The sequence below is a fragment of the Triturus cristatus genome, chromosome 7 (assembly GCF_964204655.1).
Source record: "Triturus cristatus chromosome 7, aTriCri1.1, whole genome shotgun sequence".
Lineage (NCBI taxonomy): Eukaryota > Metazoa > Chordata > Amphibia > Caudata > Salamandridae > Triturus > Triturus cristatus.
In genome coordinates, this window is record NC_140590.1 from 126314822 (window position 1) to 126340354 (window position 25533).

Below are 25533 nucleotides of genomic sequence, written 5' to 3' on the forward strand. Positions count from 1 at the left end.
CGGGGTCCTGCATGGTGGATGCATCTTGCTGTGACAATTCTGATGCAAGGAACTTTATCCATTCTGCCCAAGAGATGACAGCTGAGCTGGCTGAGCACCTTCAGGCCCACTTCCAAGGATCCAGGAGTGGGTTGACACCAATTGAGGGGTAAGATTCACAGTAGAAAGAGTCCAGGTGCTGATTTCAAGGTGGTTGAGCCTTTTCTGTCCCCGGGGCTCTGATGAGGAGGCCAGCCAACAAGCCTCTGTCACTCTGGTGGTTCTGGGCTCCAGATGCAGGTCCAGTCCTTTTCAGTTTTAGAGGCAGGGTAGCAGGCTTCAGTGCAACAGAATAGCAATTCTTTATTAAGAGGAGCACAGCAGTCATTCTGAGTCTCCCACAGTTCCAGAAGTGTACTGAAAAGCTGGGACCATGTGTCCAATATTTATAGCTGGTCCTAGATTTGAAGTAGGAACACGTTCTGAAGGTTTCCACTCCAGAGGTGTTTGGAATTTCCTGCCTCCCTGCCATGGCCTCAGCTTGTCTGGGGGCACAAGAGTTTAGTGTCAAACCTTTTGTGTGTTCTCAGGTAAAGGCTTTGTGATGTCTAAGTATGGTAGGTGACAGCTCCTCCCGTTCATCAAGTCAGAGATGCCCAATTCTCCCAGCACCTATTCCCCCTGTGTCTCACTGTGTGGGTTCAATACACAAAGACCAACTGCCAGCTACACCTATTCATGTAACCCAGGATACAGGCTGCAGGTGCCAAATGCGTATGACAAGAAAAAGCCAACATTCTAAAAGTAATGTTTTCAGAATTGTGACTTCAAATCTGACTTTACCATTAAAGAAGGTTATAAATTACAATTCTTTAGACACCAAACTCAACATTCCTACTTGCTCTCAATTGAAAGTTATCTGTTATAAAAGATGATAAAGTAGCCCCATGTTATCCTAGGGGGGGAAGTAGGCCCTGCGGTAGTGAAAAATGAATTTAAGAGTTTTTCACTACTACGACATGTAAACCTTTACATATACTGCACCATGCCCTATAGGCTGTTTAGGGCCTAACTTAGGGCTGAAATGTGTATTAAAAAAGGAAGGATTAGGTCTGGCAAAGGTTTATCCATCAAAATGGCAGTGGAAAATGGCACACAAAGGCCGTAATGGACGGCCTGAGACAGGATTGACAGGCTACTTAAGTGGGTTACACAATGCGTGCTGCAGGCCCACCAGTAGCATTTATTGTACCTGCTCTGGGTATGTGCAGTACCACATTACTAGGGGCTTATAAATAAAGTAAGTGTGCCAATTAGGTGTAAGCCATTAATACCATGAGTTAGGGAGTGTGTGTTTAGCAGTTGTAAAGTGCTTAGAGTCCTTAGGCCAACAAAAATAAGAGCAGCAAAAATGGAGGAGTAAGGCAAATGATTTGGGGGAAGACCACCCTAAGGCTGACAGGTCTAACACCCCACTAAGTTAATACTATCTAATTGTTATTGGCAAAACAGGAGTTTGTAAGAGATCCAAGAAACTCTTTGGTAGCTTTGCCCAAGCAGCACAGCATGTTTGGGAGAATATTGCATGTGGCACTCATGAAATAAAACTGGAAAAATATTAGAAGCAAGAAATAAATAGCTCAAAAAAGTCCAAAGTAGATCATTGACAAGGTATGGTCTCTCACAAAGTTGGGAAACCAGTGCTTTATTAGGTAAAACTCAGTTTCAAAGAGAAAACCTAGGGTTAACCCCTTGTTGCAAAGGCACAAAGCAAAAGACTTTCCTCCATATAATGTTGGTTAACTGTTTAAGCACAAACAGAGCAATTGAAAACCAATTTTTTTTAACATTTTTTTATTGGGATTTCTAAAGCGCGTAATCACCTACTGGTCTCCAAGCGCTATGAGAGAGAGCCCAAACTCGGCACATCTGCAGGAGTGTGCGTCCAACTTGGCCTAATATGTGCCCCAAGCTTCAGTAAAAAGGAGTGTTTTTAGTTTCTTCCTGTATGGGAGGAGGACTGGTTCTTTACAAAGATCTGGCGGTAGCTTATTCCAAAGTTGAGGAATGGTTGTAGAGAAGGCTCTGCCCCCTTTGGAGGTGAAGTTGAAGCGGGGGCAGGCCAGCAAACCCGTATTCGAAGACCGGAGGGAGTGCCCTGGCACGTAATTTACCAGGCGTTCCTTGATAAATGCTGGGGCGAGACCGTGGATGGCTTTGTGGCCAATACATAGACCCTTAAATCTGGTTCTCTGCTTGATCGGGAGCTAGTGAAGCTGCTGCAGTAGGGGGGTAGCATGAGCCCGCCTTGGGAGCCTGAAAATCAGTCTTGCAGCATTGTTCATGATTACCTGGAGCTTTGTTAGCAGGTTCTCCGGGAGGCCAATATACAGAGAATTCCTATAATCTAGGCGTGAAATGATCGTTGCTGACACTACCATACGGAGTGCCGTAGATGAGAGATGGGGGGCAAGTCTCCGTAGCTGTCTCAGCAAGCCCACGCATGTTCCCATCACGGTAGAAACCTGGTGGGACATGGAGAACTTGGCGTAAATTTTTATGCCTAGACTCTTTACAACTGGGGCTGGCTTGGGGGTAAGACCAAGCTCTTGTGGCCAAAAAAGGTCACTCCAAGGGTTGATATCGGTGGTAATGTCCAACAACTCGGTTTTGTCGGGGTTGATTTTGAGAGAATTGGCTGTCATCCAGTTGACTGTGTTCTTCAGAATATTCTGCATCCATACATGGGCCGTGGGAGAGTTGTCGATCTGGATGATGATTTGAGTGTCGTCCGCATAGTTAAAGACTTGACACTCCATATTGGTTAAGGCGGCCACCAAGGGCTGGAGATAGACATTGAAAAGAAGGCGGGACAGCGCCGAACCTTGAGGGATGCCGCACGTTATTTCACCCAAATCTGACACCTGGTCGGCCAGTTGGATCCTTTGAGATCGGCCTGATAGGAAGGACGCAAGCCATTGGAATGCTAGCTCCTGGATGCCTAGCTCCCTCATCCGCAACAGGAGTTGGTTATGGCTGACTGTGTCGAATGCAGCGGACAGGTCTAGCAGGACCAGGGTGCATGGCTTCTTGTTATCCACCATCAGTCTGAGTTTGTCCAACACTGCCATTGCTGGAGCAGAGTTTTCTGTTTGAAAATTCGCTGGTTTTTGAAGCTCTGGCATGTCTATTTGTCATATTAATTTTCTAATTACTAGTGATTAATTATTTGTCTTGTGCAAGTGTGTTTATATTAATCAATCCGTTTGTCCTAACAAGAGAGAGTTACACGTGGGTGCGCATAAATGTGCTGTTTAACAATAACGTGCGTGTTTTCATGTTTAAACGTTGCTATGTGCTGTTTATTTTTTAGCACAAAACGCTTTCCGAATAATGCTTTTCTATGTTGCAAGTGCTAGATAGATGCATACACATAAGGGTATTAGTGGGGTTAACACTGTTTAATCACTATGCTGTGGTAACGTTGTTTTTGTTTCTTTCAATTAAGATGGTCTATTGTGGCCTATGGTGGCCTAGTTAAAGATGGCCGATTTCGTAAGCCTGGCCTCGAGTTGAGAATAGAAAACTGTGATGGAAGAGAGCCCTGCTGAATATGGTCCTGAAGTCAGCTGACCACAGTCCTTGCTTGCCTTATGAAATTTTCCGTGAGGACATCAGCAGCCGGGGTAATCTTCGAGTGAAATGGAACGTCCTTGGCAGCCTTGGGAAAACAAAGGAGCCTTAGAGAAAGACTCTGAGCATTGGTCTCATTGCCGAGGAGAAGTAGAACTAACAGATACATTTGAGATTCTTGGTTCCTGTTCCGTAGTCTTTATTTTGTGATTTTTCCTGAGCGGAGATTTCCGAATGTAGCAATGTTACATCCTTTCCTTCTCGCTCTGCTCAGCGGTCCAGCGGACATTACAACTTTTCTTTGTATCTTTCTTTTGTTCGATTCAGTATAAGAATTGTTAGCCTAGAGAGGGTCTTGCCACTTGCCATTTGCCTTTGCCGCGTACCGAATCTGCGTTGCTGAGGATTGATGCTGAAGGGACTTCGTCTTGAGAGACTTTACCGAGAGACTTGTCCTGACCCGTTCTGACATTAGCTAGAATAGGTAACTATGAGAAAAATGATTTATGCTGCTTGATTTCCTTTGACTAATTTTAGATAAAGCAATATAACTTGAACATGGTGTTGGATATTATTTCTTGTCAATTATTGTGTATTATATTTTGATTATTCGTATAGGTTGTATAGATTATGTTTATGGACAGTCTCAATAACCAGGTCTTATCGACCTCGATATAGATGCAGGGTGATTAGGAGTTTTCTTTCCACAGGTTTATTGCTGCTGGTAGAGTATTTGAGCGTATGTTAGTGAAATGGGCCCTAGCGTATGATGAATGTATGTGCGTGTAACTATGAGATTACTCTATCTGTGGTAGTGGGAATATTATACACACCCTGATCTCTATCACCAGCATTACCAGTTCAGTGCTGTGGTGATCCCTGAATCCTGCCTGTTTCATTTGGATAAGCTGGTTTCTCTCTATGTTGTGGGATAGGGTTTTCAGCACATGTTGTTCCAGCACCTTTGCCAGAAAAGGGAGCTGGAAAATTAGCCTCAAGTTTTTAAGATTCGCTGTATCTGCCCCAGTTTTTTTCAACAGGGGTATGACTCTAGATTCTTTAAAGTTGGACGGGACATAGCCAATTTCCAGAGATTGATTTAGCAGGTTAAGGATCTCACTCTCCACCCCATGGAATGCCATAGGGGGCAGGGATCCGCTGGTGACCCTGATTTGATGCGGCCCATTAGGAGGCTCAGGGATTCCTGGTTTAGCTTAGGGAAGGTGGTGAGGGGTTTGTCGTAGGCAGGCGGTGTGGGGTCGGTCACTGGAGGAAAGTGGACGGCTAGGGTGTGGTGGATGACCGACAAGATGTCATTGACTTTGTGCAGAATGTAGGATTGGAACTTGTTGTAGTCATCGGTGCAGCCCGGGGGTTTCTGTGCTTGTGACTGTCTCAACTCCATTAGGATCCGGAAAGTTTCCTTTTGTTTGTTGTCGGCGGCCAGGATAATAGATTAATAATATTCTGCCTTCCTGGTTATAATGACTTTTTTGTAGGTTGCAAACATGGCTTTGTATTCAAAGAGAGCACCTGGACCGTATGCTTTACGCCATGCTCTCTGGAATTGGCGTAGTGTTTGTTTCTTTCCTCTTAAATCCTCATTGAACCAGGGGGCCCCTTTGCCTTTGTTCCTCATTCTTTCCCTACGAGCGGGGGCAACCTTATCGATGGCTTTTTTCAGCCTGAGTGAGAGGGAATCGCTTTCCTGGTCAAGGTTTCCCTGTACTGGCCATATTGGGGCTGAGTTACGCAGGCTCCCTACCAGGTCGCAATCTTTTATTTTCTTTCACCCGCGCAGCACTTTCCACTCTGGGGGAGAAGGGGCTGCTTGGCCTGTGATCGGAAACAGGCACCTGATCAGAAAGTGATCAGACCAGGCGCACGGACTGATATCTGTCACACTTGCTGAGAGGTGGGTGATCCAGACCAGGTCAATGGTGTGACCCTTGTCATGGGTGGGCATGTTCACAAGTTGAATAAGATCCAAGGTAGTCAGTGCCTCTTCCAGTTGTTCGGCATAACTGTCTCTAGGTACTTGATCCAAGTGAAAGTTAAAGTCCTCTATCACCAGGATGCACTGATACCAGGAGCGGAGGTCACTGACTAACTCAGTGAAGCGCTCAATGAATTTGGGAGGTGTCCGAGGGGGGCGATAAACCACCAATAGGGTTAGGCAAGATGCTTTGGAAAGAATCTTTACTCCCAGAATGTCTACACCCTCGATGTTTTCGGCCACTAGCGTTTCTATCATCAGTTGTCAATTGTAGAGGATTGCTACCCCCCCACCTCTAGTATTTCCCGCTCTGTTGTGCCATAGAGCCGCGCAGTCCAGGGGCAAAGATGCTACTATGTCCGGGGTTGAGGAGTCTTCAAGCCATGTTTCCGTAACCCCCAGGATGTCCAAGGAGTCATCCTGGAGGAGCAAGAAGACCTCTAGGTTGTGATTCTGCAGGAAGCGGGTATTCAGAACCGCCACCCGTAGTTCATGTGAGCTAGCAGGCCTGGCATGTCTAGGGAGGTGAGTTGTGATACCTGCGCTTCCTACTATAGTTGTTGTCCTCAGTAAGCCTTCCGCTCTGAGGATATCCGCTACATTGTTGTTTAGGGGGACAGATCCACAAGCTAAGGCCAGGAGTTCTTCCGCGGGTTACGGGGTGTGAGGACCAGGGTTTCTGACCCCTGGCCCTGGTCGGATGCGGATGGGCACAGAGGGGCTTGCATTAGGCACGCCAGCTGCACGCCCGCTGTGTGCGTGCGCCGCGCGCTTGCTTCAGCGTGGCAGATAACAGGTCAGCTCCTTTTATCTTAAATTCCCATAACAATTTAGCCAAACGAGGAAAATGTAAATGATTAAAGAGGGCCAAAAAGACAAAAATTAGACAAAGGGGTCAGGAAATATGTGTTTTTGAACAACATGTTATAAAGACCCTTAGGAAAAATGGTGGTGTAAATGTCATTATTTGTCTGGGTAAATCATTAAGAGTAACCACAAGAAATGCATAAAGTTAACACTTTCCCCCTACTGAGTCCTAGGCTGGTACTCTAAAATGCTTTCAAAGTTCTTAGGCCTCTGGCGTGAGGGTTCAGCTACAGGCCCATGGCAGACAGGCCATGGTACCCCAGCTTTCTGCACTTGCTAAGACTCCCAATTTCTTCAAATGAGGCATACTTTTCTACTTGTCACTCCTTAAGCTACTAGACATCTACAGAACAATACTAGGGCACCAGGCTACAATTAGCATAGGTCACAGACCTATCTTTGTCTATTGGTTCTTCTTACAAGATGCCATTCCTTTGCCTTTTATGTCTCTAAAGCTCATTGATGCCAGCTGGTCTGACACTGGAGACCCACACCCCAAGTACTCATCTACAGGCGGAAGCAGGACATAAGATGTCAGTACTTACCCAGGTAGAAAAAGAAAGATGCTGTCTTCTGTTCTTCTGCAATCCAGTAGTATTCTGAGGTCATGGCAAATATACACTAGCCAGTGAGACTTGATAACGCCTAATGCGGTCCTAAAATAAGCAGCTGAACCAGTCTACTATCGCAGGACTTCCAGTTGCTAAACAACGCCAGGAAATTTACAGTATCAATTTGTAGAGATCTTAATTTCTACCCAGTGGCTGTCCTATTGAAAGGAAGACACTTTCTTGAAATCCAACCTTGGATGGCTGTAAGCCAAGTTCCCCTCCTGTTGCAAGCAGAAATAGGCTAGTTGGGAACAGATACTCATCAAATCACTTCCTGAAAATATTGCCAATGTGCTAAATTTAGTCTGGTTATTGGGAAACCATCTGTGTTTCCTGTTTGTTCCCCTTTCCAAAATTACAGGGTATTTAACAGTAGATCGTGTCTCTTCAACTACTCTCTACCACTTTCCCAGCAAGGTGCGGCTAGTGCACTATCGCAGGAAAGGTGTTTCAGGCCTCATCAATTAATTACTGCCAACAGAGTAAGACAAATCAGGATCAATGAATCTGCAGTCATTCTGAGATAAACAATATTTTTTTTTACTAAAATCATCTTTGCCCCACATTTTTTTTAAACAATTTTATTGTCATTTTCCTCATCATCCATTTAAACAATGACAAAACAAATGTAATAGTAGGACATCGTCCTTGGCAAACCTTGTAAACCATATTTACAAGGCAAAATAAATCCAGCGAGTATCTGCAAACAAGATAGCATGCTGTTTAGTAAACATACTAAGGGAGCACCCTCACTCTTGTACAGCAGGAGCTAGGGTCACCAAGCAGGGTCTTGCATTAGGACATCAAACAATCGCTCACTCAATCAAAACACAAACTGCAAACTCCACCGTCCTCACACTTACCCGTACCCTCTTCTGCGGTTTGTGTCCCCCCCTTCCATAGTAAGTCAGTGGATCGAACGTTGGGCAGATCTCAAAGTTCAAGGGTTCCCTGGCATCGCGGGCAGTCTGGCGATGGCGGTGGTAAATAGATGCTACGCTTCTCAGGGGTGTTAGGTATGCCCGATTTTTAAAAATTGTATTTTATTTTATTTAATGCGATTTTATATAGCGCATACATTACCTGAAGGTGTCAGAGCCCGATGCAAAACATAAATGTGTATGAGTCTAAGTTTGGCATTTCCAGAGATCTTGGGGGCAGTCTCCCACATCTATGCCCAGTCTCAGTCAGACAGGGGGCAGCCCAGATTGGTTTCCCAGTGGTCACTTGGTGTTGAGAGTGGAGATTACAGGTCTCCACACAGAGCACCATAGAGTCCTGAATCCAGTCGGCATGCATCAGTGCAAAAAAATTGACAGACACATAGTAACTGCATCTCTGTCACCACTCCCCCCATATTCTATGCATCATCGCTGTCTGGGTTCCATATAGGAGAATCTGCCCGGCCGTAAGGACAAAGGTGGCACATAGATCTTCAAATGGTTGCAATACACCGTGCACATAAAGTGCGCCAATCGTGTTGAATCCCGCAGCCTCCCCGTCCTAGAGGTGCCTCTCCTCAACTCCTATCTGCATGACAGGGGCCTACAGTGGGAGGTCAAGAAAATACAGAGATCATAACAAAGACCATCAAAGCACCCTCTGCCAAAAAGTGTTGATTACCAAAAGATGATATCTCCTCACACAGCAGGCTCTCCATACTTGGAGTAAAAGGGACCACAATTGTGACACGTCAAGGGCGTCTGGCAGTCGTAACATCCCGGGAGTCACGCTACCTGTAAACCAGATCATGCACCATTGCAGCTGCACTGCTAGGTAATAGGAATTGAAATCCAGTGCCTTCAGCACACCATCAGAGGATGCTTGCTGCAGCTTGGCCATTGCCACCCACCTCCTACCCTTGGTCCAGATTTGATCAAGTAGGATGGAGTCCAGCTCCTTAAATGTGGTGCATTGTATCACTAGCGGAAGGACCACAAAATTGTAGAGGAGGCAATGCACATCCATCATTTTGGCCATTGTGTCCTGTCACAAAGAGGGGTAGGGTCTTCCAGAACCTGATGCTCGACCGAAAGGCCGTCACAACCAGCCCTCTATTACCATCCAAGAGTTCTGGTAACATGCGTTAAACTCTGATTCCCAGGTATCTCACCACCAACAGTTTCCATTACATTCCCCCCAGCCTGGGAGGTTCAACTCTGTCCTCGTGGATTGGAAATAGGCTGGTCTTGAGCCAGTTCATGAGCAGGCCCGATACATCGCCAAATTCTGCAAGGACTAGAACTACTTTCAGAGGATCCGTGCGCAGATTGTGCAAACAGAGCACTATGTCATCTGCGTAATGTGAGATGTGGTCAAAAATCCCACAATGTTGGATATCAGTATATGGAACGCTGGTGTGAGGCCTACAAGCAAATGGTTCTACTGCAAGGTGAAGAATAGGAAGAGTAACGTCACACTTGTCTAGTACCCCACCCCACACTGCACTGCGTCAAGATCATATTGTCCCAGCGGATCTGTGCTACTGGACTCACATAAAGTAGAAAGTTCCAATCCACAAAGCGCCAATCTAGTCCAAGTTGGAGCATAATAGTGTGTAAGAAGCCCCAATATAAATGATTTAATGCCTTTTCGATATCCAAAAATTTGAATCCCGCGGAGGCTCTATGGGGTGCTCCATATGACTGGAGACCCCCGCGGCGCAGCAGACGGCATTGATGGCGCTGGACGCATCAATGGCATTTGATAGTATAGAATGGTCCTATCTGTTATGGTGCTTCATAAGATGGGGTTTGGTCCTAATTTTTGTAATTGGGTCAGGTTCCTGTATATGACACCTCTGGCCCGAGTGCAGGTCAATGGGGCATTATGCCGACCCTTTCAACTGCGGAGAGGAACTAGACAGGGTTACTCCCAGTCCCCGTTGCTATACACCCTCACACGATGATTTGGGGTATAGAGGCGCCGTGAGGATGGGAAGAGCGATTTCACTCCACGCAGACGACATCGTTTTGTATCTTGGGAGACCGTATCATTCAATGGTAAGAGTACTCCACATCTTTGAGCTGTTTGGAAGCTACTCAGGCTATACCATCAACTGGTCCAAGTCGGTGATCTTCCCACTATCGGGCCTTCAGCTTAGGGTTCCAACGAGGTGGGCGGCCCCCGTGGTGAAGGAGGGTTTCAAGTACCTAGGCATCTATGTCACGCGGAACCAAAAGGGAAAACCTTGAACCCCAGATAGACCGACTCAGCGCCGACGTACGTCACTGGAGAACCCTACCACTGTCTCATAGGCAGGGCGGTACTCTACAAAATGATGGCTCTGCTGCACCTTTTGTATGTTCTCCAGAACACCCCATACCTGGTCCCTCCAGCAGTTTTCAAGCAGGTGGCCCAAGAAGTCAGATCAATGCTGTGGCAGGGTGGCTCTCCCAGAATAGCGGTACATAAACTACAAAAGGGAGTGTATGATGGAGGTCTGGCAGTTCCGGATATCAAGTTATACTAATGGGCCTCGCAGTTTCTGGTCTTAAATGACTGGTTATACACAGATACCAACGAGCCGGCCTACAGAGCAGATAGAGCCACCATGCCGGGAAGAAGCTGTGAACCGCTCTTGTACTCCCGGAAGAAGCGTCCAGAGTGGCCTGCGCACACTGGGGTTGTGATAGAATGCTGAAGGGAGGCCAACATACTTCTATTCTGGGAGGGAAAATTAACTAGTCGAACCCCACTATGTGTGGGAGATGCGCTGAAAGAAGTGGCTTCCCTAACAGGCTTTAGAGGGTGGAAACTGATAGGCATCGAGTACCTGGGGATGTGTGGAGGGGTGCAGCCCCCTCGCCTTTGAAGTCTTACAACAGGAATACAATCTAAATCAGATGCAGAGGTACCACTACCTCAGACTAATGCATGCAATACGGAGATACATCCAACACGGTACCCCTGTCCCAGATCATTCCCCATTAGAGGACAGGTTAGTACTTGATCCCATCCCTGACAAAGCGACATCTAGGATATACTGCAAAATGATAAACAAAGTGCCAGATCCCCTGACGACCCTGCGAGGGGCATGGGCTGACGACTTGGGAAATTAAGACGATGAGGATTGGCAGGAGGCAATACAGAGCCCAAGAGAGATTGCGATCCGCTCGAGATTTAGACTAATACAACTCAAGATACTACATCATACCTACTATGCCGTATAGACTGATATAAATGGGGTAGGGCACCAACAGCGATGTGCGTTAGGAGTTGCGAGCAGGAGGGAACATTCCTACATATCCTATGGGATTGTAAAGAAATTGTCCGGTTCTGGAAGAGTTTAACAGACGGTATGTCCAAGATGACAGAGGTGATGGTCCCAATGGATGCTAGAGGGATTCTTCTAATGATTAGATGGGACTCTGTGTGGGAATATGGTTGGCCCTTGCAGCTGGGATCACTAAAAGAAACATTGCCACAGGGTGGGGAGTGCCCCTGCCACCGCCATGGAGAGAGTGGGAGAGGGACCTTGATTGGTGCCAGCCAGCTGAAGAGACGGTGTATAGGAGTAGGGGCCGTGGTAAAAAATGGGAGAAAATATGGGCACCACAGCAATGACACAGAGCACCCCTGGGGGAAGAGTGATGAGTGTCAGCTCAGCTGGGGTGGAGTGATAGATGGAAGGAATGCACCAGGCTTTGACATGTTTTGGGAGAATGTGTCCTGTTGTAAAAGTGTGCCCTGTTATACGGATCCTTACCTCTGTTGCATATTATTGCTATAATACTGAAACCTCAACATGTATGAACACCAGTGATTCATGTAAACAATGGTCCTTTGAGCAAAGTTAAAAAAAAGAGTTTACAAAAAAGTATATCTGTACACTCTGCTCACAGCCACACAAAAACCACAGCAGGAGGAGAGACCCCAGTTCCCAGAGCCAAGCGGGAGTGAGGCACAGACAAACAACCCCAGATTCCCATGCATACAAAACAATAAACTGAAAAAAGACACAACACCCCCTACCGAGGACAGCAAGGCAACATCCCTCCATCCATACTACACTACGTACCTATGCAAAACCGTAGGCGAGAAACACACCTACAACACCTTCCAGGGGGTTAGTGGAGGCAAGACATGGACTCCCAAAAAGAAAAGAGGGGAATAGAGTCCCAGTGAGGCACTTCCACACCCAGTCAAGGCAGAAGTAGAAATCAGCCACCCACATTCATCTATCTAGCAGCAGGAGCTTTCCCCCATTCACTCAGCACCAGAGGAGAAACCATAGAGAAGGTCCTCTGTTCCCAAAAGGAGAACATTCTGCTGGTCATAACATCGATGGACAATGTCAGCTGTTTGTGGAGTAATCATGGGAGATCGCCACTCCGATCAGTGTTCAAGCAATCAGACTGAGAGCCTGTGTCCTGCTCACTTTAGGTTGCCTCATCTTCTCAGGTGGGACACTCTGGGGTAAGGTTCGTGAGCTTGGCAGCCATCTCCACTGCACTCTGGTAATCCAGTCGCACCTGTTCTTAGGATGGCGCACCTCTATTCCCTTGTTTGTTCTGAAAGCACGTGCAGGGCTGGCCTGGGCCCACCCGCTCCTCTGATGCCATATGCAGCCAGTCCCACACTTCAACAAGTTACAAAAATAATGTAGTCCCTCAGTTAGTGTTAAAACGCAGGTATGTAGGGATAAACATGGCATATTTGATATTCATGTCAAGTAGTTTCCGTTTAGCTGCCAGAAAGGAGGCTCTGTGTCTCTGGACTGCCATGGTGAAGTCGGGGAAAAGCATTACTTTGCTATTGCCAGCCTTCAGTTCTCCCAACTCCCTGGTGCAGCGGAAAATGTGGTCTTGATCCCTAAAGTGGAGCAGTCGCGCCTCCACTGGCATGGGGGTGCCACCCAGGGGTGGTGGGTGGGCAGGCACCCTATGTGCCCCCTCCACTGCAAAGGAGGAGGACAAACCTTCTGCGTCCGATACCAGTTCTCTAGTTAGGTAACCATGTCCGTACCATTCACTTTCTCCAGAAGGCCCACCACTCAAATTTTGTTCCTGCAGGCTCTATCTTCAGAGTCCTCCACTCTGGCCTCCAGAGTCTGCATCCACCGCAAGACATCGGTCATCTTTAGATCGTTGGTGGTAGAGATCACCTTCGGTAAGTTGTTCGCTTAGTTTGCACTGATCAGCCTGCAAAATACCCTAGTCCACGACCACTGTGTAAATTTTATGCTCTAGTGGTTCTTTCAAGTCCTTAATGGCCAACATGTTAGAGTCCAATCGATCAGCGGGTATGAGTCCCTGCTCCTTAGTCATATCCATCTCACCTTTAGGGGGAGGGCTCCGCGACCCCTGCTCTCTGGTCTCCATCCCTCGTGCATGTCGTGGAATGGTGACAAGTGGGCCAAGTGGAACAGAGACCGGCAAGGGCCAGACATGACAGTCACCAAAATCCGGTGGAGAGGTACTCTGGCAATCCATCACCCACTGGTGTTGAAGTCGGCAAAGTTAGTTGATGGCACATGGCACCTTAGCACCACTCACAACCTATGTTCCCTCTAACCTGCGCGGCTGAGCGCCCGCGCACCTTTAAGGCACCGAGCGCGCAGTGTCCCATGTGAAGCGCGCACACATTCTCGCCGTCACCCGCGTTTAAAACGTGAGCGGCGAAAAACGGAAATTTACTGGTTGCCTGAGGCCTATGTGAAAGGATTCCTGTTAATCCCAGCGCCCGTCATGCGTTGCAATTAACAGGAATACTTTCACAAATGCCCACAATCACCTTCACAAATGCCCACAATCAGCACCCAGCCACGGTCTATTGAGAAAAGACATGCATCAAGTCCAACAGCACAACGTGTGCTTTACACATCGTGCTTTCGGACTTTGCTTCATTTCTTTTCTAAATACAGCGCAGCTGGGTGCTGATTGTGGACCATTGTGAAAATATTCCTGTTAATTGCAGCGCATGACAGGCGCTGGGATTAACAGGAATCCTTTCACAAAGGCCCAGTGGCGTAGCTAGGGGGGGGGGCAGTAGGGGCGGTCTGCCCCAGTGGCACTATTTTGGGGGCGGACAAGGAATAGGACTCGGGCAATGTCCTCTTCTTTTTTTTTTTTTTTACAAATCAAGCACTGACCAACACTACTTCTCCCAGAATGCATTAGGCTGTTGGATGAAGCCCTGGGAGCAAGGCCATGGTGTCCTGGTAACATTCTGCCGACATTCCCCTGGAAACCCTACAAAGAAACGTCTTCCAGAGATAGAACAACAAGCTCTGTGCCACAAAGGTCACCTTCGGTCAGTCCTGGTACTTTACAATATGAGAGTTCAAGTTTTGTTTTTGTGAACACGTGTTCTGTCCATGCTCAACCTTCCTTCTTACTTGGTCACTAGTCCAATCTACCCTCTTTGAGGGGTAAATCCAAGGAGGAGCACGACGAAAGGTTTATATTCAGCTTCACCTAGGCTAGTGCGTTTATCTGTACGCCTCTTTGACTACAATTATAACATTGAATACGTACCGGGAGTGAAGAACGTTGTTGCGGACTACTTAAGCAGATTACCAATAAAAGAAGAAAACCAAATAAACGAAACAGATGTGGGAGAGTACTGTATAGCCAGCCTAGATGACAATCTACAGGGAATCTCAAAGGATGAATGGCTCACAGAGCAAGAAAAGGACAAAGACATCTGTCTTGTGATCAGCATGCCATGGGAAAGAGTGGGGATAGATATCATGGGCCCCATAGAGGGAAAGGAAGAGCAATGGTATATAATTGTACTTATAGACCATTTTACCAAATGGCCTGAACTCAAATTCACAGTCAAACCTGATTCCAAGACAGTGGTAGAGTTTCTAGATTCAGTGTTCACGCGAGTAGGGCTCCCAAAACAGATAACTAGTGACAATGGGCCGCAGTTCTTGTCAGACCTATTCAAGGCCTACACATCTAGAAACCAAATTACGCACAAAACAACATCGGTGTACCACCCAGCCGGTAACAGCGCTGTGGAACGCTTCAATAGAGTACTAAAAGGCATTATCCAGTTGTCCAATGACAACAGACTGTGCTGGAAAAATGAGATCCTAAAAACAGTATGGGCCTACAGAATCACGCCATGTGACTCCACTGGCCACAGCCCATTCGTACTCATGCGGGGCAGAACGCCCCTCTCAAAGGATAATGTGGGTTGGGCTTTAGCCTCAAAGAGGGTAGATTGGACTAGTGACCAAGTAAGAAGGAAGGTTGAGCATGGACAGAACAAAACCAAAAATAGGTACGACCACAAACATGGTTGCAAAGATGTTGAACTCTCAATAGGGGAAACCGTTAAGGTGAAGAGAAGTGGTCACGTAGCGAAGGGTCAGAACAGGTTCTCGCCACCCCTTATTGTTAAAAAGGTGTATTGTAACTCCGCTCTTTTAAGTGATGGCAAGGTGCATCACTTCTCGGCCCTATCGGTGTGCAAGCCCACCACAGAGGTCCCCAACAAAGTGCACAGTAAGTTGGATGATAACAAGCACCACATTTCCCTGTCTGACTCCTCCGACAGTGAAGCCACACAGGACCCACTCACTACACATAATGAAGCACCCAACCCAGTGACACACACCCCCAGCGCGGATTCAGGTAGGGTCGTCAGGGTTTTGCCACCCACCCCTAGGTACGACGAGTCACTACCATCTAGTACCAGCAGGTGTGGTAGAAGGATAGTACCTCCTGCGAAACTTAGCGATTACATTTGTGATTAGGTATTTTGTTAAGCCTTGTTTAGTCATTTCTCCCTCTGTTCATAAGGGGGGAAGATGTGTTGTGTACATGTATTGACATCTTGTGGACACCGTAGTGTCATATGCTATTGCGTGTCCCTGCGAGGACACCGTATCGTTGTCTCCCACCAGCTGTGACCTCACCAGCTGTCAGTTAGTGACAGTTGACAGCTGGTGATCCTGGGCAGCGGCTGCAATCTTGCGCTCCACGTTCGGAGCTGTGTTGGCTAAGAATAAAGAACGTACTACTCAACCATACAGCCTCACTTTGTTCTTTACAACATGTACCTCAAGTCTCGCTGTACAGACGCTGCTCGCTGATAAACCCGGGCTGGGCATGTGTGCGGTGGGAACCAGGCTGGGTGTTTGTTTCCCTGGGCACTGTCAGCCTTCGTGTCTGAAAGGCCCACAATCAGCCGGCAGCCAGGATCCATTACAAATGCAGCAAGTCCAAAAGCACGAGTGTAAAGCACACGTCATGGTTCTGGACTTGATGCATATCTTTTCTCAATAGAGAGCAGCTGCGGGCTGATTTTCGGCGGAATTTGTGAAAGTATTCCTGTTAATTGCAGCGCATGACGGGCGCTGTGATTAACAGGAATACTTTCACAAATGCCCACATAATTCACATGCAACGTCCATGTACATAGCTGCCAAGGTGTCAGATTGCTGTGTGAGACATTTTCCTAATTTTAGTATATTTGAGTGACATTTCAACGACAATGAGTAACACTTTTTGCGAGCAAAATCACGCAGTGATGACCAGGGAAACCTATAAATATCAGAAATAACACTCTGTCCTCCCTAGAAGAGGTCCTTTCATCCCTCCTATCTATTAATCTCTCCACCCTTTAAGCCTTTCATCCAGCGTCCATTTCACCTGTCTATTTATGCTCCCATCCGTCTGTCTTTTCATCTAATCCATCCATCCTTCCTTTACCATTCCATCCATCCATCCATCATTTCACCCACCTTTTATCAATTACCCATCCTTTCACCCTTCCATCCAGGTTTCAATCCATCTATCCAAACATTCATCCTTCAATCCATTCTTACGTGCACCCACCCATGCAAATATAACTTTATTCTTCCATCTCTCAAACCTTTCACCTTTGTATCCATCTTTATATTGACCTCTCCTTCTTGTCGCAGTTTCTTCCTTCTTTTCATATTTCCTATATTTCATTCTTCCTTTCTGCCCTCTCTTTCTCTTTCCCTCTATTTCCCTCATTCTTTCTCCATCTGTTATGGTTTTTACCCCGCACTTGGAAAAAAAATGCAGCAAGTTTTTATATAGTGCGAACGCAACCCAAACGTATTGAAGCGCTTTACATGATTTATTATTATATATTTTTTTGTATGCATGGGGAGATTAATTCATTTGCCCAGAATCACAGGATGTTAGGCTGACCCGAAACTAAAAACCCATCTCCTAAACTGACAGCTCAAGCATTAAGCCACAACCCCAACCACAAGAGCGGAAGCATTTTCAATATTATATACAACTTGATGCAAAAAACAACCATTGACAAAGACAATAGTCTTGGCTTCTTGTAGGTGTCATGTTACTTGTATTATATATCTGGATGCAATGACAGAAGCAACAAAATATCAGTAGGGTGGCACACTATGCGATGCACATATTTTTAGCATAATTGCTTTAAAGCCACACCCTTAATTGCATTGGTTACGCCCCTTTGAAAGATCCCCGAGTATTTTCATCCCACTCAAAGCCTTGGTCTTCACGCGTGGTCAGGTTGTTGGCGCCCATAGCCTTGGCTGCAGCGCACAGAGACCTTACTCTGTCGCACACAGAGGAAAATAATTAGTGGGAACATTGCTCACAACCCCGTGGTCTCCGCCAGGTAATAGTCACAGGGTGAAGGGGCTACTAGTTCCAGTAGTGTGCTTACAGTGGACCTCCATAGCAGTTTAAAAGTGAGCGCAGTAGGCGGGAGTGGACCTTCCCTCAATTTTATAGTTGCAGACAGCCCCCCCAGGCCACCACAGCAACAGTACTGCGGGTGCTGAAAGCGTGCAAGAGAGCCCTTCCTGGGCCATTCAGTGGTCTTGGTCAGGGCCCAATGATAATAGGACCCCTAGGATCTCAGCAGAGAAGCAGAGTCAGGGGAAGCGCCAGATCATACCCTCAGCGTAGACCGTCGTGCAACTCTCAGCAAGGAGGGGTAAGCGTGGGCATACCTACTCCTTCAAAGTTTGGGACTCCTTGGAAAGCACCGTTTGGGGGTGGGGGGCAAAGTAGAGTGGGAGGAATGGGATCACAGGGGGGCACCACCTCTAGGCCTCTATACATCCACCAGGGTCCACCCAGGTTGCCTGTCAGTAGCGGAGGAGAACCTCCCTGTGGCTATTTCCCCTGTGTCAAGGGGCGAGGGAAGGAGACCTCTAGGCTCCCAGGCAGTGTCTGAGCGGCAGAGAGCAGCGTCTGGATTGGGTGGAGAGCCTGTGGGAGAGAAGCACTGAGGCAGCCTTCGGCGTTGGAGGCAGTGAAAGGCACATATTTAAAAAATATTATTTCCCCTAAATTCCCCCCTCCTGCTGCACCCGTTCCCCTGCCGCCCACCTCCCCCTTTCATGTTGTGGCGGCCACCGCTGGTAGTATCATTATTAGAGTAGAAGTGAAATGTGTAATATCCTTATTGAAGTAGAAGTGAAATGTGCAATATTGTTATGAGAGTGGAAATTAAATGTGTAAAATCATTATTAGAGTAGAAGTGAAATGTGTAATATCCTGATTAAAGTAGAAGTGAATTGTGCAATATCATTATAAAGAGTAGAAGTGAAATTAGTAATTTCATTATACAGCAGAAGTAAAATGTGTAATTTCATTATTGGGTATATTGTGATGAAAGATGTGGTTTAATCTTCAGTATGGAATATTCGGAATTGTGCTAAAGCATATTAAACTAAATTGATCAGCAGTGTCATGTCCAAAAAAGAAAAAACCTATATTGGGAACCAAAACAGATTTTATCCCATGCACAGTAGGAGCACCAAAGAATACTTACTTTCCAAGTTAATGGTCACTTTATGATTGAAGAATGAATATTTGTTTGAATGATCAAATTCGGCTGGAAACAGCCATTGCTTAGCTCTGCCAGCGTCCGCCTCAGTCACATTTCTAATCAAGAGGGAGCAATTCTTGCTTCGGTGGCTTCCAACCAGAGAAGTCCCTGATGCTTTATTTGGGTTCCTGCTGCCAAGAGCAACATCTTCCCCCCTGTACCAGATAAGATTTTCCTGCGCCTCATCTACATTCTCAGGATAATCAAAGGTGCAGGGTATGACGAGGCAGGAGTGTTTGAAGGCGGTGATTTGCTGTGGTACAATGATGGCCCATTCGTCAGCTCCTGAGACTGAGAAGAAGGAGGCTGCAAAAAAAAGTAGAAAAAAGTGAATTACAGCCACACTCTGCAAATTGTAGCAGGTGAGACATTCCAGGTGGTTCCAAGTTATGGGCGGCACCTTCGCCAGTTCTACCTTTTCAATTAACAGATCTATGTATCCCATTAAAAGCAAAACCATGATCCATTTTTTGTGGCAAAGATCACATTTGACAACTATGCAACCAGCCACTCCACAAACATGTGGAGCAACATAGCTCCATCCATCAGAACCTCCCCAAAGGATGCCCCAGCTCAGTGAAGAGTTGAAGATGCCCCTCTCTAAAGAACACTACATCATGATGCATTGACCATCAGCAACCAAGCTCCTGCTTCTATTACACACTGATTCTATGCTTGCCTTTGACCCTGTCCAGTGCTCCTCTGCTGTTTGGCTAGGTTTACGCTATAGAAATACTACACACATACACATATACATACAAAAATACATACATACATGTCACCTACTCTCCCATCTCTTGATAAATCAAGAACTTCAATAAAACAAATTGCACTAAAGCTTCTAGGTTCAAGGTTTCCCTATTATGATGGAGTCATCTGGTAACTTTACCAGGGCATCAACAATGAAGTAGGTCTAATACACACGGGTCTGCTTTATCCAATCCCAGTAGACAGGTAAGATGATATAGACATTATCACATGAGATGACAGGCTTTTTCTCGGACCACCGACTCCCCGAACACACAGAACACTCACCACCTTCACAGCATTATAGCTCACCTTACCATCGCTCATTTAAGAAGTATATCTGTTCAACAATACAGTGAAAATGCATTTCTAAACATACCCACTTACAATGAGAGGGTCATTGATGGAAGGAAGGCTCAAGAAAAGAACAGTTGTGTCATAACTGACTCCTCCCCCTGGAGGAGTGATAAACCAAAGAGAAGCTCAATATATGTCAGCACTGCTGCAACAGTCAAGGGTACCAGACGTTGCAGCTTCACGCAGCACATTACTCAGAAAACTAAAACTCGCCCCTCCTTGGGCACAGCTGCCAAGCACAAGTATTTTGGTATGTACTTACATTTGTTAATATTCTCAGTCAAACAATGCTAAATCAAACCCACAGCCTTGAGTCAGGTCTCATGGCTTCAGTGGATTAATGAATTCACTGCAGGATTCTGTATTTGACCTCACGATCCAAAGTTTAAATCCTGCTGTTTCCACTCAGCCTTTCATCCTTCTGAGGTAAATGACATGAGTGCCATTGAGTAGATAAACAATAAATTCCTCGCCAATAGGTGAACTACCACTTTACAAATACACATCTTGTTTGGTACCAGGCAGTCATTGTGAACTTATTATGAAATGTCCAACACTTACACAGTTAATTTCTGCTCACAAATAAAACAACAGAATAACATACATCTTCCTAGCCACCAACCATGCTTTCGGCAATCAATAATCAATCAATCAAAGAAGAGCATTCATTTCATTTCTGGGTAAGAGTGATAAAACTCAATACCTGGCTGGATCAGGGGCACACTGAAAGGGATTATACAGCCCCACTGGGGCAATTCACAAAGGTATTTGGAGGAATGTGCAGTAGTCCTCTAGTACCACTTTGCATACTCATAAACTGCACAATTGTCATTGCAGTTTTATAGCGATTACTACCCCTGATGAGGCAATGAAGGCTATGCAGCACAATCCTCTGCGAACACAAATTTGTGGTTAGTCCAGTGATGATTGGATATTGGTGTTAATGTTGTGCTTATAAGGAAACCGTTCCATGAATCTACTTGAGTTTCTTTGTGGCTAAATGATTAGGGGTTAGGTTATCATTGGTTATCATTTGTAGAAAGCAATGTTCCCCCTGATATTTTTTTCCCTGTGTACAGCAATGAAGGGTCTCTGTGCACTACAGCCAAGGCCTCGCGCATTGAAAACGTGAAAAATCACTATGCGAGCTACCAGAATCAATAGCATATTCTACTTCAAATACAAAACAATGCATTTGACTCCTATTTAGCAGCATGTGATGTGTTCCTGATACTGATGGCTGTAGACAGGACAGCATGTGCAGCAGATGGGCAAACAACACACCAACATGACCACAGTCAGTGGCAGGCTTTTGGCATGGTGGGAAATGAATTGGAAGCATTCCAAGAAGAGGAACAATCGAGGGATAGAGAATTGTGAGATGTAATCAGTTCCTCTTTGACCTGAGACTCAACGATCCAGTTCACATCCTTCAAAAAAACAGAATCACAAAATGTAAAATCCGGAATCCGACCATTAAAGGATACATTTGTGTGGGACTTGGCCCTTTTTGGCTAAAGTTCCCTAAACTTTTTGCTTTTCCCCTAGACCTTTTTTCTGACATGCGTTGCCAACTTAGATACTCTGGACACTTTGCCACTGCTAAACAGTGTTCAAGTGCAAGTGCTCCCTGTGTAAAGTGTAACGGTCATTGGTTGCCCATTACTGGTATGTTTGCTTTACTAGTAAAGTCCGTAGTGAGGTGCACTATGTGTGCCAGGGTTAGTAATGCAAATGCTACTGGTGGGCCTGCAGCACTTATCGTGCCACCCACTCAAGTAGCCTGGGAAGGGGAACACAGACATGCCATTGCAGGGCCTGCGCGCAGTTTCCTAAACTACCATGTTGTTTTGGTAAGTGCACGCACTTACCAGACTCTTCCCTTCCCTTTCCATGCACATCAGTCACCTCTCTGATACGTCTAAGGTACCCCCTGGACAGGGTGCAGTGCATGTGAAAGGTGGGACATGTACCAAGGTGGGTACCATGTCCTGGCAGTGAAATAATCTCCATTTCGTTTTCACTGCTGAAAGGCCATTATGCCCATTAGAATAGAATGGAAAGGCTGTGTAATATGATTTCCAGCCTGTCTTCCCATAGGGCTTAGGATGGAGAGGTGAAGTTTAGTATGCCTGAACTCACCCTGCAATAACAGTTTTTATAAAGATGGTATTTGCATTATGCGTTTGTAAGTCAATCTTTTAGAAGTGGTTGAGTTTTTGTGCTTTTAACATTTCTGTGTGTATCTGCCTGTTTGTGGATTGACTGGCTGGATTTGAAAGCGATAGGATCTGGGGAATGTCGTGATCCAGGGAGGGAGGTGAGACAGCACGGGCTGAGCTGCAGCTGGAGTGTCAGAGTAGGAGTAGGCCTAGAGGTGAAGAGGCCTGGGCTGGTGCTATAAAACAATTGTCCCATCTCCTGCTGAGTGATTGAGAATCCAGACCCCCACTAATCAAAGGTAGAAGGTGTCACTGAGAGAGAGGCACCCAGAACTGGTTTGAGCAGGGGTCAGTGCCGCCTGTAACACAAAGACTTTAAAGCCATTGAGGGGTATAACTATGCAAGTTGAAGCCCCTGAACTTTGGAGAATGGCTTGATCAAGTGTGAACAAGACTGGAGCTACTTCGTGGATCAAGCGGAACCTTTGCCAAGGAAGAACTAACTGAAGAGACTGTTGGATAGGACTGCTCTTGCTGTGTGACCTGGGACAAGCCTACAGTTTGCTGTTTCAACTAAGGAAAGGCTGTAGGGACTTTGCTGAGTGCTGTGTCCCCCTGCTTGAAGGACTTTGCTGTGTGCTGTGTCCTGGAGTAACTATCCCCAAGGGCCCGAGGTGAGCTGGATCCCAGTTTGGAAACACAGGAACACAAAAGTTTCCAGAGAAGACTCTCAGATAATAATGCTTCGCTGTTAACATCTAATTTACAGGAGTCACTATTAATTCCATCATTTATTGGGCTCCCTGAATCTCGCACCTTGCAAAGATCGGGGGACATTTTAAAATCCCCTCCGTTGGTACAACCTGAGCCCATTTTCACGGAATCTAGACTATCTTTGTCCCCTGCTATGTTTCCTAGCGAACAACTTTCTGACAATCTTTTGGAGAACTCTATGGCTGCTGCGGGAGAAGTACCATCTACCAGTCCTATTATAATTTCTGGCTGTGAACAGACTATTAATAACGTGGCAACTCGTATGACAACTAGGGGGCAAAAAGCGAAACGGAAGCAAAATCATTGTATTATGGAGGGGAAAATCTTAACTAATACAAAGGGGAAGGGCCCTGCAAAACCATGTAATGTTACCACCAAACCTATAGGAAAAGCGCAGAAGGTCACTAATAACACATTCGTTACTCCCCATACTACTAATATTAGTGACTCTTCAATGGGGGAAGGCTTTTGGACAAAAATGGAGAATTTGATAATGTCCATCGTAGAACCCATTATGGTGAAACTGTCAAACATTGAGGGTAGGATTATCCATATTGAGGGATTAAATAAAGTAGAACCACTCTCGAAGAGGCCAAACGATTCTGTTTCTCTCAACCAGCAACCCGTGGTGAGAGGCGACCCTCTTATTATTTCACAGGTGGATGAAATTCGTGCACAGCAGGATCCTGTTAGATTGGAAGTCTCCAATACGCTAGGACAACAGGTATTGGGACCCCATCTACCTGCGCAAAATAATCTTCCATCTGTTTTAGGGGCAGTTGTTGATGTTAGGGAGACCGCTCTTATTTCAACTCCTAGGCTCCCCACCATAAACTTGCCCCCAGAAGCCTTACCTTACACTGTGGTACTAGCTAATGTCCCTCCCCTTCCTCCTAATGTTCAAGAGCATTGTTCAAATTTGAGAAATAAAGCTCTATACTTTTTATCAGTCAAATTTGGGTCAAATGCTGCACTATTCTCCAACTTTAAGATGGCCAGAAGAGTAGGCTGGATTGGTTCATCTACCAAAACTTTCAGAGGGGATTGTGTGATACTTTCATTTCGATCACCCCCTCTGGTAAACGATATTTTGGGGAAATGCTACTCTGGCCAACTTCTTAATGATCACGTTAACATTGTCCCACTCGCCTATTTTTATTCTTCGCCATGGCAGGAAAGGACGCGAGGTTTTCGTCCTCTATTCCCCAACCAGGGCTATTTTGAGGAAGGGAGATTTGCTGTTCCAACTTTTAATCGATATGATACTCTCAGTGGTTTGGACAACAATGACTGACAGCAAATCAGAGCTCCACCAAATATTGGGATATCCCTATCAACCACTATTCCATTTCTTGACCACCTGGCTCCCATTAATGGTGAAATTGGTATGGCCAGTTTGCCCTCTAGAACCGATGGTAAACTGAATAACGAGGAAATGCTGGCTGATGATATTGAGGATATGAGAGGGAATGGTCCATCCTCTTTGAGGACAGATCTAATTTTAGATCGTACCTTAGATCCCCTTATTTGCCCCGCGAGTAACACCTTGGTTTGTAATATATGTTCTTGGAATATTGCTGGTATTAAATCTAAAATTGATAACCCTTTGTGGCAAAATTTTATATACCAGCATGAACTTATCTGTTTCCAAGAAACCTGGTCAGAGGACCCAGTTCATATTAATGGGTTTATAACATTCCACACTCCAGCAGTGAACTCTCCCCACGGTAGAGCTAAAGGAGGCTTGACGACCTATGTATCCAACAATTTGCTTTTATTAAAGATACTGGAGCCAGTTAAAGACCCCTACTTCCAAATTCTGATCTTGGTCTTCACCATAGCTACCCCGATTGTCCTTATCAATTTTTATAATAGTTTTGTTTTGGAGGATGCCGTTAAAATACTAAATAAATTGATGACAATGGTGGCTCAACAAGAAAAAGCTTATGGACAAAATGTAATAATCCTCCTGTTGGGCGATTTTAATTGCACCCTGTGTCCTATGGCGATCGATAAGCGTTGTTCCGTGGGGCGTGAAGACGGAGTGAATTTTCTACATTTCAATCACTCCCACTTAGGAGATCTATATAATGAATTCTTGGGCCACTTTGATTTGGGTTTCTTAAATGAAACTTCTAATAACCCCTTCCCTCTCCTACCAACTTTTAATGGCCGTGGTTGCTCCTCGACCATTGATTTTGCACTCTCCTCTAATAGGCATGTCGAAAGGTTTACTGATTTTAGTATTTCAGATATGGCACTAAGCGATCACTTTCCCCTGTGCCTATCTATGTCTATACCCAAGACGACGATTGCTAAAGATAATGACAGGGACATACTGTGGGAGAATTTGACTATTGGTAGTATCAACGGATATTCCCTCAAATGGGAGCACGCTGATCAACCGAAAGTATTAACTTCCGTTATAAACAAGTGTGCCCCAGAGTTGTCAATTTGTCTATCGGAGGATGCTGCCCCTGATAAAATTCTTGCTTCTTTCTCCTTAATTTGTGACCAAATAAAATCTGCTCTGACGAGAAAATGTAAAAACAATAGAGCACCGAGGGAAGGTTGGTTTAACTCTAGTTGCACT

General features: G+C 45.8%; 1 protein-coding gene across 4 annotated transcripts in view; it reads right to left on the reverse strand.

Annotated features, from left to right (window-relative positions):
• Positions 1 to 25533, reverse strand: part of LOC146809013 (sialic acid-binding Ig-like lectin 14) — a 523779-nt gene that overhangs the window by 310137 nt on the left and 188109 nt on the right. For all 4 annotated transcript variants that reach the window (XM_085615806.1, XM_085615807.1, XM_085615805.1 and 1 more), the window contains exon 3: positions 18844 to 19206. In XM_085615806.1, the coding sequence (XP_085471932.1) occupies positions 18844 to 19206 (363 nt within the window). The remainder of the gene's footprint in view (positions 1 to 18843; positions 19207 to 25533) is intronic.